The sequence below is a fragment of the Corticium candelabrum genome, chromosome 12 (assembly GCF_963422355.1).
Source record: "Corticium candelabrum chromosome 12, ooCorCand1.1, whole genome shotgun sequence".
NCBI classification, from domain to species: domain Eukaryota; kingdom Metazoa; phylum Porifera; class Homoscleromorpha; order Homosclerophorida; family Plakinidae; genus Corticium; species Corticium candelabrum.
The window spans coordinates 6828287-6844582 of NC_085096.1; the positions used below are offsets into that span (position 1 = coordinate 6828287).

The 16296-nt window shown below is 44.0% G+C and overlaps 3 protein-coding genes and 1 long non-coding RNA gene across 4 annotated transcripts; 1 reads left to right on the plus strand and 3 right to left on the minus strand.

Moving 5' to 3' along the window:
• The first annotated feature begins 1608 nt into the window (after nucleotides 1-1608).
• Nucleotides 1609-3729, plus strand: LOC134187694 (zinc finger BED domain-containing protein 4-like). The gene has a single exon (XM_062655846.1). It carries the CDS (start codon nucleotides 1718-1720, stop codon nucleotides 3551-3553), a length of 1836 nt encoding a protein of 611 aa, XP_062511830.1. The 5' UTR covers nucleotides 1609-1717; the 3' UTR covers nucleotides 3554-3729.
• A 1972-nt stretch (nucleotides 3730-5701) lies between these two features.
• Nucleotides 5702-8513, minus strand: LOC134187695 (52 kDa repressor of the inhibitor of the protein kinase-like). The gene has a single exon (XM_062655847.1). The coding sequence runs from the start codon at nucleotides 8291-8293 to the stop codon at nucleotides 5702-5704; it is 2592 nt and encodes an 863-aa protein (XP_062511831.1). The 5' UTR covers nucleotides 8294-8513.
• Nucleotides 8514-10151: 1638 nt separating this feature from the next.
• On the minus strand, nucleotides 10152-11525 carry LOC134187696 (zinc finger MYM-type protein 1-like). Its single transcript, XM_062655848.1, has one exon. It carries the CDS (start codon nucleotides 11523-11525, stop codon nucleotides 10152-10154), a length of 1374 nt encoding a protein of 457 aa, XP_062511832.1.
• A 2648-nt stretch (nucleotides 11526-14173) lies between these two features.
• LOC134188403 (uncharacterized) lies at nucleotides 14174-14658 on the minus strand. Its single transcript, XR_009971335.1, has 3 exons — nucleotides 14547-14658; nucleotides 14338-14465; nucleotides 14174-14273 (listed from the first exon to the last, which is right to left on the minus strand). It is a non-coding gene; the product is annotated as an uncharacterized LOC134188403 (long non-coding RNA).
• Between the last annotated feature and the right edge of the window lie 1638 nt (nucleotides 14659-16296).

The following is a 16296-nucleotide window of genomic DNA, read 5'->3' on the forward strand; positions in this document are numbered from 1 at the left end:
AAAGTGTTGACGACTTTGACAATCGACTAAGTATGGACGAAGCCATTAGAGGACTGCCAGATAGTGAGTTTCAAGAAGAGTTGAGAAAGTGCGAAGAGCATTCGTTAGTGAGTGAAAGAGAGCTGAGAAATATGAAGAAAACCATGGTTTCGTATGTACAGGAAGTAGGGAGAGCACTAGAAAAAGGTTCAGTGATGAGAGCTTTTATGCAGATCAATGCAGCTTTATAGAACCACTGAAGAGAAATTTTCAAAAGGCTGACATTAAACAAGTCCTTCAAATGGTTGATAGTGGGTCATGGTTCAACGTAGACAAGTTGGAAAGACAATACAAGTCATATCTATTTGACGGTTCTCTTGACTTTCTATTTACTGACACGTGCGACAAAGACATTACACGATTTTTCCTCACCCTCGTCCAGCAAGAAGAATTCAGTGAGCTTGCTAGATTGGCGTTGCTACTGCTAACAGTATCACCAGACTCAGTAGCGTGTGAAAGAGGTTTTAGTGTTATGAACTACGTAAAAAACCAATACCGCACCTCCTTAGCCGATCAGACACTAAATGCTCTAATGGCACTAGCGCTAGACACCAGATCTGTTGCTGAATTTCCGTACAAGTGTGCTTTATAGATAAAGGTATAGACAATGCAATTAAGGACGTTTGTCGTGTGCGTGTGTGTGCAAGCAACGTGACGGTGCGTCAGGGTTCTCCCTAGGTCCTTATAGCGTGGCGCAGCGCCACGCTACTTTTGACTGCATTGATATCAGTCGTTAGTGTTTACGGATCTATTGCAGTGAATGCAGTGCAGAATTCTCCGAAGCATGCAATTGAATACAATTCCATGGAATTCCAGGGCATACAACGTACTGTACACATGCACTGCTCACCGGCACATTCCGTATGTTCAACACGATTAATAAGATCTGGGATTCCGAGGTCTCAGTCACATGGTGCACGCACTCTTCACGTGTTCGATCAATGGACCGTTCGCTATTTCACGAGAAGAACGCACCCAAAATTGCTTCGTTTTTCGTACCCCTCCCGAAGAGAGTGAAGATATCAGAGGAGACTGTTTCGGATGACGGAGCAGTGACCTTGGAAACGTCATGCAGAGCTGCCGCCACTGGCAAACTGCCACAGCAAAAGAAGCACAAGACAGGATATAGTGCCGTGTGGGAAAGACAGCAATCATGGGTATTCAACATCGAAGGGCACGGTATGTACTGTAAGCTTTGCCAAAAGTTTGACACCAAAAACCGGCCGAACCAGAGCAGAGTGTGGAACAAAGAGCCTTGCACAACTATCCGCAAGGATGTCCTGATGAGACATGAAGCCTCCATGATGCATAAGGAAGCCCTAGAGCAAGAATGTGCATGCCAGTGTTGCACCGATAATCGGATCGGCTATCGGTTATCGGCCGATATAGGCATATCGGTACTGTATCGGAATCGGTAAATTGCGCGTAGGTGCTCGCCGATAGATTGCGCATGCGTATGCAGAACGTAGGACTACGTGAGTAGGCGCGGAGATGAGCCGGAAGTCTCCCATTTGGGAGCACTTTGAGGTAGCTGAGGACACAAGATTCGGCTATCGCTTATCGGCAGATATAGGCATATCGGTACCGTATGGGAATCGGTAAATTGCGCGTAGGTGCTCGCCGATAGATTGCGCATGCGTATGCAGAACGGTACTGTAGAACCACGTGAGTAGCCTGCATGTCGGCGGAGACGAGACGGAAGTCTCCCATTTGGGAGTACTTTGAGGTAACTGAGGACGCAAGATTCGCTCGCTGCAAGGCTTGCAAGATGAAGATATCACGCGGTGGACAGACGACAAAAACCTTCAACACCACAAATCTCCAGCATCACTTGAGAACTCGACACCAAGATAGGAGTGCGGCATACGAAAGGGCCATAGAGGAGGAGAAGGTGAAGGCTAAAGACCGAAAGCAAACCAAGGCATCTGCGTGCTTTCTCCAGCAGTCGTTGCTGGACGTACGGAAATGGGACATCAATAATTCACGCGCACAACGAGTGCATCAATTAATCGCTGAAATGATTGCCCTTGACTCACAGCCCCTGTCAATAGTGAATGATGTCGGGTTTACTCGTCTGCTACGTGAGCTTGAGCCGAGGTATTCTCTTCCTAGTAGAAGATACATAACTGAGACAGTTCTGCCTAAGGTCTATGAAGAAGTGAGGAGTGGAGTCAGGAAACAGGTGGATGGAGTGTCTTTCTTCAGTTTTACCACAGATGGATGGACTTCTGATGATGGTATTGCAAACTTCCTTAGTCTTACTGCTCACTGGTTAACTGATGATTTTGAAAGAAAATCTGCTATCCTTCATGTCCTTCCACTGGAAGAGGCTCACACTGGTGAATACTTGTGTCATACTTTCCTGCAAATGTTGGACGGTTGGAACATAAAGAAGAACCAAGTCCACTTGGTGCTGCGAGACAATGCTGCTAACATGGTCAAGGGAATGAGAGAAGCATGTGTTCCATCTTATGGCTGCTTTGCCCATACACTACAGTTAGTCATTGGGGATGGACTGTTGTTTCAAAAAGGAGTTAAAGATCTGCTTGCCGTCTGCCACAGAATTGTTAGTCACTTTAAACATTCATCACTTGCCCATTCACGTCTGCAAAAGATTCAAGCTAGTCTCGGATTACCTCAGCACCGCCTACCACAAGATGTATCAACCAGATGGAATTCCTCCCTCTACATGCTCCAAGCAATCATAGAACAAAAGATGGCCATAGCTGCTTATTCCTCAGAGTATAGGATTCCCCAACTGACAGCAACACAGCTGGAAATAGCTGCAAAAGTTATTGAGGTACTTGAACCTTTCGAGGAAATCACAAAAGCAGTCTCATCTAATGCATCGACCATATCATTAGTCATTCCGTTTGTTCGAATGCTTCATAGGACGCTGAAAGAGCAACATAATGACAAAGGAATTCAGTCAATGAAGGATGAGATTCTAAAGTCATTGCAAAAGAGATTTTCGGACATAACTGATAACTACTCTTTAGTCTTAGCAACACTGTTGGACCCCAGATTCAAGGACAAGTTTTTCAGTGACACATCAGAAAGAAGTTTTGCTAGAGGTCTTCTTCAGGAGAAATGTCATGAACTACTGCTAGAAACAAAATCAGATCCTGACTCATGTGCAGAGGACACTTGCCCACCCTCTCCTAAGAGACCTCAAAGTTTACTTTGGAGAAGTTTCTCAGATATTTTAAAAGAAACGGGCTCCTGTTCAGCAAGTTCTAAGACTCCATCGAACATTGACCATTATCTGTCAGAACCAGTAATAGATTTTCACCAGGCCAGCTGTGACAGCTGGTGGATGGAAAACAACAGAAGATTTCCACTTCTGTCAGAGCTTGCACAACGCTACTTAAGTGCCCCTGCAACATCTGTTCCCTCAGAAAGGGTTTTCTCTGATGCTGGCAACATCTGTAATGATAAACGTAACAGGCTAGCACCCGAGCGAACAGAAACATTGTTATTTATTAAGAAGAACTTTGACATATGTAAAAAATGAACATCACTCTTTATCTAGTATCTACAAAATAGTATAAATTTATCAGATATCGGTATCGGCTATCGGTATCGGTTCATTGTGTGCTTGCATATCGGTTATCGGTATATCGGCGAAATTCTCTTATCGGTGCAACACTGGTGCATGCCAACTAGTCAAGGCCAGAGGAGGTATCAGGGAGTCGGTAGACCATCAGGTACTCATGCAGAGAAATGCTGTGGAAGCGGCGTTCAAGTGCTGTTATTGGTTTAAGTTTACCCTCAATTGTCGTGCTTGGCATCTATTGCTCTGGTAATACCACTCAGCACTGCAGATTGTGAGCGTGCGTTTTCAGCTATGAAAAGAGTTAAGACTGCACTTAGGAATAGGCTAAAGACAGCTACCTTGGATTGCCTAAGGAATAGGCTAAAGACAGCTACCTTGGATTGCCTATTGAGAATCACTGTTGAAGGTCCAGAACTTGAGGACTTTGATTTTAAGACTGCAGTCAACATATGGGGAGCAAAAAAAACAGAAAAATTTCCGTTGATTAGCTAAGCTGTAACAGTAAGCACTACTTCATTAGCAACACAGTTTATGCAAGTTCTACAAAAATAAAAAACTTATATTGACTTGTGCTAGTGAGAGTGTGGTCTCTACTACAGACTTACATAAAGTGGGCGTGGTTTGTGGAAAAGGAGGCGTGTCGCCACGCTACTTTAGAATCCTAGGGAGAACCCTGGTGCGTGCCTGCCTGTCTGTCTGCAAAAATGGCGCTTGCTTGGCGCTCACTTGATTTTCCGTGGCGCTCACTTTGAGCGCCATAGCGCCAGTTGCCCATCCCTGCATATAGCTGGGTAGGTTGTGTTGGGTTGGGCGAGGCGGGCGTACGCGCTGAACCGGACCTCGTGTAGGTAGAGTAGATTCTAGTGCTTTAGCGTATCTATCTATATCAGAGACATCCAAGCATTACAATCTACCTACACAATTCTGCTTCAAATAAGACTGCAGTTCAATCTGCAGCGAAGACACTGAGATAAGCTCTAGCCACTTGCGCGCAACTACTATCGCCAAGGTACCATTACCTACCTACAGCATAGATACACTACGTTTATAAAACAACTACTGCTGATGTCAACAACTACCGTAAAACAGTCGAGCAACTTCGCAGAGCAGCGTGCCATGGAGGGCGCCATGTTGGCTGCTATCTAACGCCCGTATTAGGCAAAAAAGCCCCGGATAATTACACGTGGGTATCTAGTACTTACGTAATGTTTGACATGTAATACGCATGCGCTAAACAATTTCTAGGTGTCGGCAATTCTACCCCGCCCCGGAAAAAATCTGCGGAAGAAAACAACAAAAGACAGCGTCTGGAAATCCGAAAGACAACATGTGTGCAAGCGTACGCTTGCGCATTTGATCAACTGGAACAAATCCGCGGCCGGAACAAATCTGCTGGTAAACCTGCCGCGGATTTGTTTCGGTTGATCAAATGCGCAAGCGTACGCTTGCGCACATGTTGTCCCTCGGATTCCCAGACGTTGTTGTCTTCTTCCGCGGATTTGTTCCGGAGCGGGGTAGAATTGCCGACACTTAGAAATTGTTTAGCGCATGCGTATTACATGTCAAACATATAATTCTGTTCCTTTAGCCATGCTAAAGCTTGTACAGGCTTCAGAGGCTTCTATTTAGTCTAAGCATCCTGCAGCTGTGAACTGTCGCGATATAGCCATGGATTGTACTCTCCGATCACTAGATAATTAATTCACTAGATAATTAACTAGATTATTATCTAGTGTGAATAGACGTACGGCAGGCTACGGCAGTGAAAGGTATGGCATGGGTATCAGTGGCGGATCCAGGATTCTCACCAGGTACAGGCGCGGTCTGTCAGGTTCGGTAATGACGTCACCAGTTAGTCACGTGTCCATGTTCAACATTTTCGCAGCTGGCCCTCTAGGAATATCTTATAGTCATCAGTTCAAATGAGGTCGAGTTTGTGATATTTTCATATTATAACTATATTTCACTTTACTCAACACATGCAAAACAGGTTGATATATAACATCAGAAAACAGAGGAGTGTGGAAAAGTAACATCACTGATTCAGAACTGAAGAAGAAATCTGATGGACAGACATAACAACCATCACTGAAAACAATGTCACCGTCACTGTGATTGTGCTTCTTCTGTTGTAGCAGTTGGATCCAGGAACAGCAAGCGTCTCGGATATGCCTTCGCAAAAGAGTCTATCACACGCTCATGGTTGACAGACAAGTCCTTGTGGACAAACATGAGCACTAGCGCATTTAGCCTGTCTTGTGCCATCGTGCTCCGCAGGTCTGTTTTGATCAGCTTTAGTGCAGAGTTCGCTCTTTCAACTGTGGCTGTGGTGACGGGTATTATCAACAACAGGCGAAGAATGCAGACAATGTTGGGATATGCCACTTCATTCACAGCACCCAGCGTCTCTGTAACACTGGTTGGTAAGGTAGCAGCACCTGCATACTCCCACTTCCTCTTCCATCGGCGTATCTCGGCCTCGAAAGTTGGGTCATCAGGCAAATCTGGAGCATAAGCCTTCAGGATAGCTGCCTGGTGGTGAGGAGTGAGGCTCTGGCAGTGTTTTGGCAGGAGCAGCAGTCCTTGCACTGATGCATGGCTCATGTCAGTGAACCTACTGCCAAGTTCACTGATCATGCTGTCAATGAATGGAATGAAGACAGCTCTCCGCCAGTAGCTCTCTGGAGTTGATGCAGGATGATTGCTGCGTAGTGTCTGTCGTGCAGCTAAGCGAGGAACTTGTGAATGGTCTTGGTCTAAGACACGGGATGTAACTGCTGATGCAGAGGCGAAAATTGAAGAGAATTCTCTCTCACTGTTACTTCTGATCTCTTCTAACAGACCTAGAACTTGGTTGATTTCACCATATGCCTCCAGCACATCCAATTGCGATCCTTGCAGTAGAACACTCAGACACTTTGTGTAACCGAACAGATATGTGCAGCAGTGCAGAGCTACGATGAATGAATCTGACGTTATCGAGCGGAGGAGGCCATTTGCCTCAGTGACAGACTTCGCATCGTACTTAGAGGCAGCAGTTGGAGTGGCAATGATCTGGCCTGAAATAACTTGGAGGCAGTGGACTAAGGCAAAGTACATATCTCTGAAGTCTTTTAAGGCAGTATGCCGTTCTACCCAGCGAGTTTCACACAGTAGCTTTAGCTTCTGAGCTCTGATTGGCTTTTCACCGGCAGATGTCCGCTTGGTGTTTTCTTGTTCAACACTCTGCTCTAATGTACGTTGCCGTTTTGGGGAGTACTTGAAGAAGAGCCCAACAGCCTTCAAGTCGGAAAGCATGCAGTGAACTTCAGACACATTACAAGACTTTGTCAACGCAAAGTTCAGTTGGTGACTGCAGCAGTGATAGTACTGTGCCCGGGGTACATGGTCTCGAAAATTCTTCTGGCAACCGTTAAGGTGGCCAGACATAGCACCATCACCATCATAGGCCTGGGCTCGACAACGTGTTTCATCAAGACCAAGCTGCCTCAAGGCATTCCGTATCTCAGCACAGATGCTACTACCTGTCCCAAAGCTGCAAGCAATGAACTTAATCAACTTCTCTTCTGCCTTGTTGTCCTTCATGTATCTAAGAGACACTGCCAACTGCTCCCACCCACTTACATCTCTTACTTCATCTGCCAGCACAGCAAAAAACGGACTACTTTTTACATTATCCACTATTTGCTGAATTATGTCATCTGCCATCAATTTCATGAGGTCATTCTGGGTAGTTTTCGACATGTAGGTGGCATTACGAGAACAACACTCAAGGTGTTCCTTCAGGACAATATCGCCAGAATCGATAGCAAACTTCACAAACGCCATGAAGTTACCTTGAGGTGAATGATCATATGTAAGGTCATCACGGTGACCGCGCAGCGCTACACCTTCACGTGCAGCTAGTTCTAAACACCTCAGAACAGACAACAGTATACAACGATTGGCAGATACCCTTTCTGTAGCTGCTTGAGACTGCATCAGGTCTATCCTCTCAGAAGGGTGCTTGTCAGTACTAAGAAATGCCAGCATCTTGGCAGCAGCATTTCTGTGGTACTGGGTAGATTCATGCTCAGCAGCATCAGCAATAAGATTCTTCCAATCCCTGTGAAGACGGACAACAAAATTATCACCACGGCATGATCCCTCTCGATAAACGGTAGGAAATAATACGCAGGGCAAACAAAAGAGGCCTTCTTCCTTGCGTTTGCCATAGTATCCTAGCCAATCAAATTGGTCAAACCACTTTTTCTGGACAAATCTCTCTGAGTAGCCACTCTTCCTGCGCTTATCAACATACTTCCTAAAAGGCAATATTGTCTGCTCGCTTGGTTTTCTCCTAGCAATCACTTTCACCTTGTCCTCATCACTGAGTGCTTTCCCTTCCATGGCTGTAGCTACAGCCTCCAAGAATGATCCATGGTCACTATCACTAACAACCTCTGCAGTTGTCGCAACCACGTCCTGACTACCACCTCCAGACTTCATATTACCAACTCCGTCACTTACTGTCTGCACACTGTCATCGTCCTCACCAGCAGCAACCCCACTTTGACTGTCGTCCGAGATACAGTTAACACTTGTACTAGTGGCCGCATCTCTACACTCCTGGGATACTCTCTTCGCTGGCTGAAACATTTCTGCCAAGCTCCTCTGATCAGCAGCCCTCTGCTTAGGAGGACGCTTATGACCGTACATCTTTCAATGACTTCTCTCCGCCAACAACGAAAACTAGATAGTCGACCCTCCTGTGGAAAGTTCTCGCAACTTCCGTAGAACTAGTCTCGCGTAGCCAGACCTTACCCGCTAAAGCAAAGCGAAGCGAGTACTGTAGGGTCTGGCTACGCGAGGCTACCGAAGAACACTAGTAGTCCAAGACAAGCTCGTGTGCTTTGTGCCAAACTGGCGCGCTAAAGTTCCAGAGCTCGAGTTCATGCATGAAACACACGTGCACGTTAGCCCAAACGATACGTGGGAGTCGATGAAACGCGCACTACCAGTAGTCGACGACGTGTGAGGTACAGGCGCGCGCCTCTCGCGCCTATCCCTGGATCCGCCACTGGGTATCTAGACATGTTTTTGACGCTTTTGAAGAATCATATCTGTAGACCTCTAGTAATATTTTGCTATTTGTGGTTTACCGCATGCAGTGATGTCGAATATAAATTTGTTTATAGTCTTCTACTTGTATTGTGGGCTGTAATATACTGTTGTAGCAGTTAGTTTAGATCTGCATGTACATAAAATTCCTTGTGTGTACCTTCATATATGTTGTTGGTATAAATTATTGTTTGTAAAGAATTCGAATTTATTGGCATTTTGCAACCAATTGCAACTAATTATATTAGATAAAGAGATAAATATAAATAATTAAAACAATTCAAAAGATTAAAACCATCAGTGAGATCAGTGAAGTTTGCATGTGCAGTTTACTTCAGAAATTGAATGGTGGAGAAGTAGTGATCAGATATCCTACAACGAAGAGAAATCTCTGAAAGAGGGTCCCGACTAGAGTAATAACATTAATGCGCGCGTTAGGTGTTTTTGTAAGGTGTGGCACTAGGAAGCAATAGGAGCCACCCGAAACAAATCCGTGGCGCACCTACGTCGGAACAAATCCGCGGCTGGAACAAATCCGCTGCTACACCGAGCAAATCCGCTGGTACGTATGTACGTACACCTGTAGCGGCGGGTTGATATCAGTCCGCGGTTCTTGGCCGCATTGATATCAATGGCGTGCAAAATGTAGCGCGCGTTAGCACAATGGCCGCAAAAAATTAACTCGCGCCCCTAATAAGCCGATAAATAAGCATTTATATCAATCGCTTCTTGCAATTCCAGACGTGCGGACACAGGTACACATTCTGGTGTAATTCACACCATAGATGGCTCAAAAACTGAAATGCCTCTGAGGAAAGTTGATATTTGGCGCGTGCGCATAAACGTCTTGGGCACGTTTTGGACATGTTTTGTGGGTCTTGTGACATGAAAGCCACGAAGAGGCTGGAAAATTTTTGTTTTCTCGCTGACTGCGTGGAAGACGGACTAATTTCGCGACCAGAAGCTCTACAGATAGCACGATCCCCACGAAAATGTATGACAGACGGTAGACATAGGTGCAATTTATTGGTTTGTCAGTCTACATGTGAATCGACATATTTGTATGCATGTCTGTCTGCCTGTCTGTCTGTCTGACTGTCTGTCTGTCTGTCTGTCTGTCTGTCTGTCTGTCTGTCTGTCTGTCTGTCTGTCTGTCTGTCTGTCTGTCTGTCTGTCTGTCTGTCTGTCTGTCTGTCTGTCTGCCTGCCTGTCTGTCAAAAACCAAAAGGACCTTAGGCGTAGGCGTAAGAAGATTGGTGAGATTGGGGGGACAAAGAGTACAACCAGGTACTGCATTTTAGATATTGTTATATTAGTTGTAGACAGTCTAAGAACGTGAAATATATATATATATATATATATATATATATATATATATATACAGAGTTTCAAAAAATGCCGTCGTCTTTCATTTGCTCCTACAAATGTCTTAGCAAGTTGTTGCAAGTCTAGTTGATCAGTTTTTTCCTTGTGGCAGTGAAAGTAGAAGAAGATGATTCAACCTCTCCTGTGTCATAGATAATCGTAGGTAAGTCTTTATCCTCCGAAGAGCTGAAAATGTTCTCTCTGCAGTTGAGGTGGTCACTGGTATTGTAAGGAACAATTTTAGAAACCTGTGTATTTCGGAGCAGAGTCCTGTAGCACCGAGTTTTTCCTTCATGGCTTGGCAAACTGTGCGGATATTTGTCACTTTCTTTAATGGTACTCCGGTAAATTCACCATACCGTTTGATAATGTCTGGTAGCATCTTGAGGTGGGTATCCAACCTTCCCATGTCAAAATCTCCCTGATATAGATCTCGGAAGTGTTGACTCACAGTAAAGGGTTCCCTATTTGATGCAGACAACACCATTTGTTCCATATCTACTACTACAGAAAAGTCATGTTGGGCAAAACGCCTCGCAATCTCAACACTTACAACATCCAAGGCTTCAAAATACTTCTGCCTGTAAAAGACCTTTGGTGTCCTGTACTGAAACGCCTCAACTCCGTCATACAGTCTGCGAGGAATTTTACGCTGCCTTGGCAAAACAAGATCATCTGTTAGGCTTTGAGCATCTCTTGCAACCCGGTCATAGAATTCGCTAAAACAAGTATCCGTTCTCTTGTTCGTCAAGTAATCCTTGGTTACTAGAACTGCTTGTGTGGCTTCTTGAATTGTTGTATCGCGTCCTTGCAGAGTCCTGGAGAGTTGCTCAGTTGGATAGAATACTAATTGGCACAGCTTTACACCGAAATAGACGTTGAAAGTCTGTAGTTGCTTGGCAAGACCACCAGCTTTAACTGCGTACTCATCTCTACCGGTTTCGTTGATTAGCTCCAGTACTGTGGAAAGAGTGCTGTAGTTAGCCAATACAGCACTTATCGAGGAACTCCGAACTGTCCATTGTGTTGGACAAAGCGGCCTTAGGTCATTTGCCTCAGGAGAGAGCTGTGATTTGACAGTATGAAAGAGACTAGACCGTTTTGGAGAATACTTGATTATCTTGACCACCTCTATGACCAATTGCAGAGTGTCATGAACTATTGTACAGATACGAGCGGTGTCTTGCAAGCAGAGATTCAAGCTGTGTGCAAGGCAGTGCACATGAAGTGCTTTTGGCTGTTCATTCCGTATCCGAGCAGCGACTCCACGGAGACGCCCAGACATGTTGGCAGCACCGTCATACGCTTGCCCTCTACATTGATCAAGTGGGAGTACACAGCGGATGAGAACGTCTTTCAAACTACTAGTCAACGTCTCAGCATCCGTTTTTGGAACTTCCATCAGCCCGACTGGCTCTTCTAGAATGTCGTAGTCATCATTAACCCATCTGATGGCTACGCACATTTGCTCGTGAAATGATATTCTGTTGCTTCGTCAGCAAGAACAGAAAACCATGGGACTGACCAAATTTCTGACAAGAGGCTCCGGAGCAGGCTCAGAGCCATAAGCTGTATTTGCTCATTAACAATCTCTGGAGACATGTATTTGGCCTCTGTCAACCACCGTTGTAGCTCAGTATCATCATCAGCACGCAGCTTGAGCAATTGAAAGAGGTTTCCTTCTTTGTCTATGTGACCCCTAATGGCTAAACCCTGGCAGGTAAGAAAGCTGCTTTAGCAGCATTTGTTGTCGAGACCGTTGCTGCTGCTTACAATTCTTGTCAAGCATTGCACCGATATTTGGTGGTGTCTTTACCTTCATAAACGGCTTCAAAATGAGAATGAGATGATTCATGCTTAGAAAAGCAATGCAGAGCCTTTTTCCAGTTTGAAAATCCAACTCTTGTGAAATAAAGGTCTGCTTTTGTACTCACCGTTAAAATTTGCTTATTTTGAGCTGTAGGGCAATAGAAGCAAAATAGCAGGCCTGTCCGTTCACACATGGAAAGCCAAGGGTACTTGCCAAAACAACTGGGACTCACTGACCAAAAATGCTGACCTTTACCTTTTCCGGGCCTCCTACTCACAGCCAGTGCCTTGATAGATGTAGGTTGATTTGCTTTCACACAACTGACATCACAACACCCTCCACTACATCCTGTCTCTTCATCCCTTACTTCCACATCACTTGCCTCAGAGTCTGACTTTGCATCTGGTTGGAACGGAGCAGCAGCCTCACCTTTGATATCATGTGACCTGTCAAGTACACGTTGGCGGCAGTTCTTTGTTCCAGTGTCTCCACTTTGACCATCCTCCGGTAGTCCCTCACTTTTCCCCTCTCCTGCGACTTCCTCTTGAAAGACATCATCCTCGTCGCATAAAGTAGGGAAGGTGTCCCTAATGTGAGACGGTTGCGGAGGCGTAGAAATTCTTTGCAATCTTTGTCAGCAAAAAAGAGTCTAGCGGTACTAGGCTGTACGTTAGGTAGCACCTCTATGACCAGTGCTGTGGTACATATTTTATCTCCTTATCACCTGCTGTCGCTGGCAAGAAACATGACATTCTTCATCGAGAACACGGAAACGCCTGCCAAAGCCCGGATGCACCTAATGTGAGACAGTCGATTTTTCTTTTCTGGAAAGTTGTTGTTTGCTCATACTTTTTGCACAAGTACAGAAGTCGGTCTCTGTTAACTGTCAGTACAACCAGTTTGTTTCTCAAAGTGTCTGCGATGGTAGACCTACGTCTAGAGTGCTTTTCAATGTCAGTCATGTATAGTGAATTTCAAAGCAGAACGGTTCTGATTATTATGTAAATGCACAAAGGCAATCGAGTACAATAGCAAAATTTTCTACAGAGTAGAATTACCTAATCGGTATCAGCTATACTCTTCCTACTACCTTTCTACCTTTACATGTTACATGTAAAAAATAGAAACTGTAGTTACTTTAAACTGTAGTGTTTGCTGGTAATGAAAGCTAGCTGTTCTGATTGATATTGGAATAAGTAATGCTAGTACCTAATATTAGGTACGAAACATCAGTAGTTTATTTCTCTTGGCTACAGCAGCCTAGTAGGACTACTAACTTGCAGTGAAGATTGCTAATGCGAGTTGAATAGAGCTGTGAATCCAGGCCTGACCAACTGCAAGCACACGATGTAGCCGTTTTTGGCCCATTGAAGTCAGTGTGGAGGAAAGTAGTGAGAGAGCACAAACTAGCCACCAGTACTAAACAAATTTCTAGAAATGTACTTCCGTCTGTGCTCTCTCATCAACTCTTTGCTCGATCATTCTTGCCTGAACACCTCGTGAGTGGTTTTCGAGGAGCTGGAATTCATCTACGATCATCTTTAGCGATAAAGATCGAAGGCAGAAAACAGCAGTTCCCTTTGTACGTCAATTAGGTAGGTAACTAATATTTCAGCAAATCCAATGGCTCCAACTGTTACCGCAACCAGACAGAGGATTGAATTGTATTTCACCAAATATTTTGAGCAGAAAGCAGAAGAGAAAAAAGCGAAAGCAAAAACAAGAATCAGACCAAAGCATTATGGAAAAGCTCTCACAGAAGATGATATATTTGAAAGAATTAAGCAAGAGCGAGACGAGAGAACAAAAGAAGCAAAAAAAGGTAGGAAAACAAAACAAAAACAAGAGATCATACCAAACAGGTTGAACAAGTAGACAAAAACACCTGTCAAGAATGTAAAGATCATTATGATGAACATGACAATACAAGTGACTTCTAGGTAAGATGTGACACTCCTCAATGCCGCAAATGATATCATTATTGGTGTTCGAACCTCCGACAAATGCCGAATGAGACAGAGCCCTTCTTTTGTTCGTGTTTGTCCAAATAATAGTTGCTAAGTAGTCAGAACATATTCAACAACTACTAACACAACAAAGTAACTTTAGCATGGAGGCTACAGAGTCAATGTATAGATGTGCACATGTAAGATGAGCCATATAACGTCTAAAAATAGCAAAGTCACAACCAGTGCAATGGAGCTTGGTAGTCCTAGACCCTGCAAAAGCTTTGGTTAAACAACCAAATTGGAATACACAGACAAAACTTATGCAAATTGCAAGTTTATTTGACAAAACCGCCGCAACGTGAATGTTTACAAGTCGAAATCATAGCGCAGTTCTACTCCAAAAGAACAACATAAATAAGCTACAACTAACACTGAAAAACAAGGTCTCTTTCACCTACCGGAGAACAAAATTAGCACTCAACTAGAGGCCTCCAAGACTAGAAATCAAAATGTCTCACATTAGGTACATCCGGGCTATTCAGCTAACACGTGACAGCTTGCCGTAAAATCGTCATTTGCCTTTACACTCGCAACGCGATTTGAAAGCCAAGTCGTCTCTGGATTCCCCCAACTCTAGAGGTACAAACTGAAAAACTTTAACTGCAATCAAACTTCTAGTTTGGGGGCAAGCTGCTATGTTTAGTATCCTATTACAGGACTGTCTCACATTAGGGACACCTCCCCTACTCTCCGCTTGCTGCCTGCTACTCTTGAAGTCAAAATCAAACAGAGTCATCCCTCATTTTTTACTCTCCATCGCACAAATCTCTGTAACCACTTCCCGGATTTAGCACGTTCCACAATAGCAGTAGCGTACGCTAGGACAGAACTTTCTAGAACGCAACGAAGAAGCGGTCGGGGAATCAAGGCTAGCAGCTACTGGTTCTTAGAGTGCCGGCCTGATTGATGGTCCTATGGGACGCTCTAATCGCCGCATTGATACAGCTTTGGAGGCTAAATATTGGGTGGGCCAAGGCCCCCTCGGTCACCCCCCGGTTCCTACGCCTATGTTAGGCCCTACACATACAATGATTTAATAATTTGCAACTGTGGTGTTTATTCTGTGAATGCTATATATCTTGTTTGCTATAACTTTAGCAAGGTTTCTCTGCAGTTGAATGAAGATGAGAGATCTCCATGTGGTCTTGAATTGGGGCTTAATTTTTTCCTCATCATCTCTTGACGACTCGGCCAGCTTGTTCAGATAGTTGGAGGCTTGTGTCCCCCAGCGACCAAAATGTTCAAGAATCAAAGAAACAAAAGATGGTTAGATGTCTTCTGGAAGAAGCTCTTGGATGTGTTTAACCTCTTTTCTCTCCTCCCTCCTTGAGGCCACAATACCTGCTGTGCTAGCAGCCAATGCTAGCAAGTCTGCACCAGAGATGTGCTAGAGAAATGTCTAGTTCTGTGTCATGGCCAGTTTGGGGATCGATGACAACATGTCTGGTCTGTTGTCGTTGTCGAGGTATCGATGAGTCGGTTCTTTGCTGTGCTGGAAGTTCAGTTCAGTCAAACACTTTGACCAGACATGCAAGTGTATGTCTGTGTGTCTGTTTATCTGTCTGTCTATGTGTGTGTCTGTTTGTCTATCAAATTGTTTGTCTGCCTGCCTGCCTGTCTGTCTGCGTATGCTTGTTAATACATATGTTTGTTGTCTGTCTGTACATCTGTATCTATATTTGTGTATTTGTCTGCCTGTCTGTCTGTGTACGTTTGTCTCTTTGTCTGAGAACTAGCTATAGGACCCAAAAGATCCCTAAGTACGACTGAGTCAAACAGTTGACAGTCTGTCCGTTTGACAATCCATATACATGCCATAGATATCATACAAAAAGTTTGTAGAAGTGAACAGTAAAATTGAATAATTTCTTTTTCTAAATGATAAAGATTTTCTTTTCTTGAGGAATGGTATACACAAAGACAAAACGACAATCTCAGTACTGTTATGTGTGTTTGCTGCCATGATTACTGTACCGTGTCATTTCTGACATCTAAAACAATAATCATTGCTTTTGTTGAATGTCTGTGTCAGGGTTGAGAAAAGATACCACAGAGTTTTCTGAGTTATATAAGAAATGTACTAATCAGCAAGGTGTATAAATATTTTCAGCTTGTGTATACATGTATTATATATATATATATATATATATATATATATATATATATATATATATATATATATATATATATATATATATATATATGTATATATATATATATATATATATATATATATACACGCACACACAGACACATACATACATGTACAAATGCAGGGGCGTAACTAGGCATGTTTCCAGGTTGCCCGGAAACCCCCAAGAGGTGGGCGTAGCCTATAAAGTAACACACGCGATCACACGTGCAGAACACGTGCTATACACGACACTTGTCAACTGCAATAAATTCAAAGCGCCAGT

Coding starts and splice junctions, on each gene's coding strand:
- LOC134187694 (XM_062655846.1), top strand. CDS start 1,718: ATGTCGGCGGAGACGAGACGGAAGTCTCCCATTTGGGAGTACTTTGAG.
- LOC134187695 (XM_062655847.1), bottom strand. CDS start 8,293: ATGTACGGTCATAAGCGTCCTCCTAAGCAGAGGGCTGCTGATCAGAGG.
- LOC134187696 (XM_062655848.1), bottom strand. CDS start 11,525: ATGTGCGTAGCCATCAGATGGGTTAATGATGACTACGACATTCTAGAA.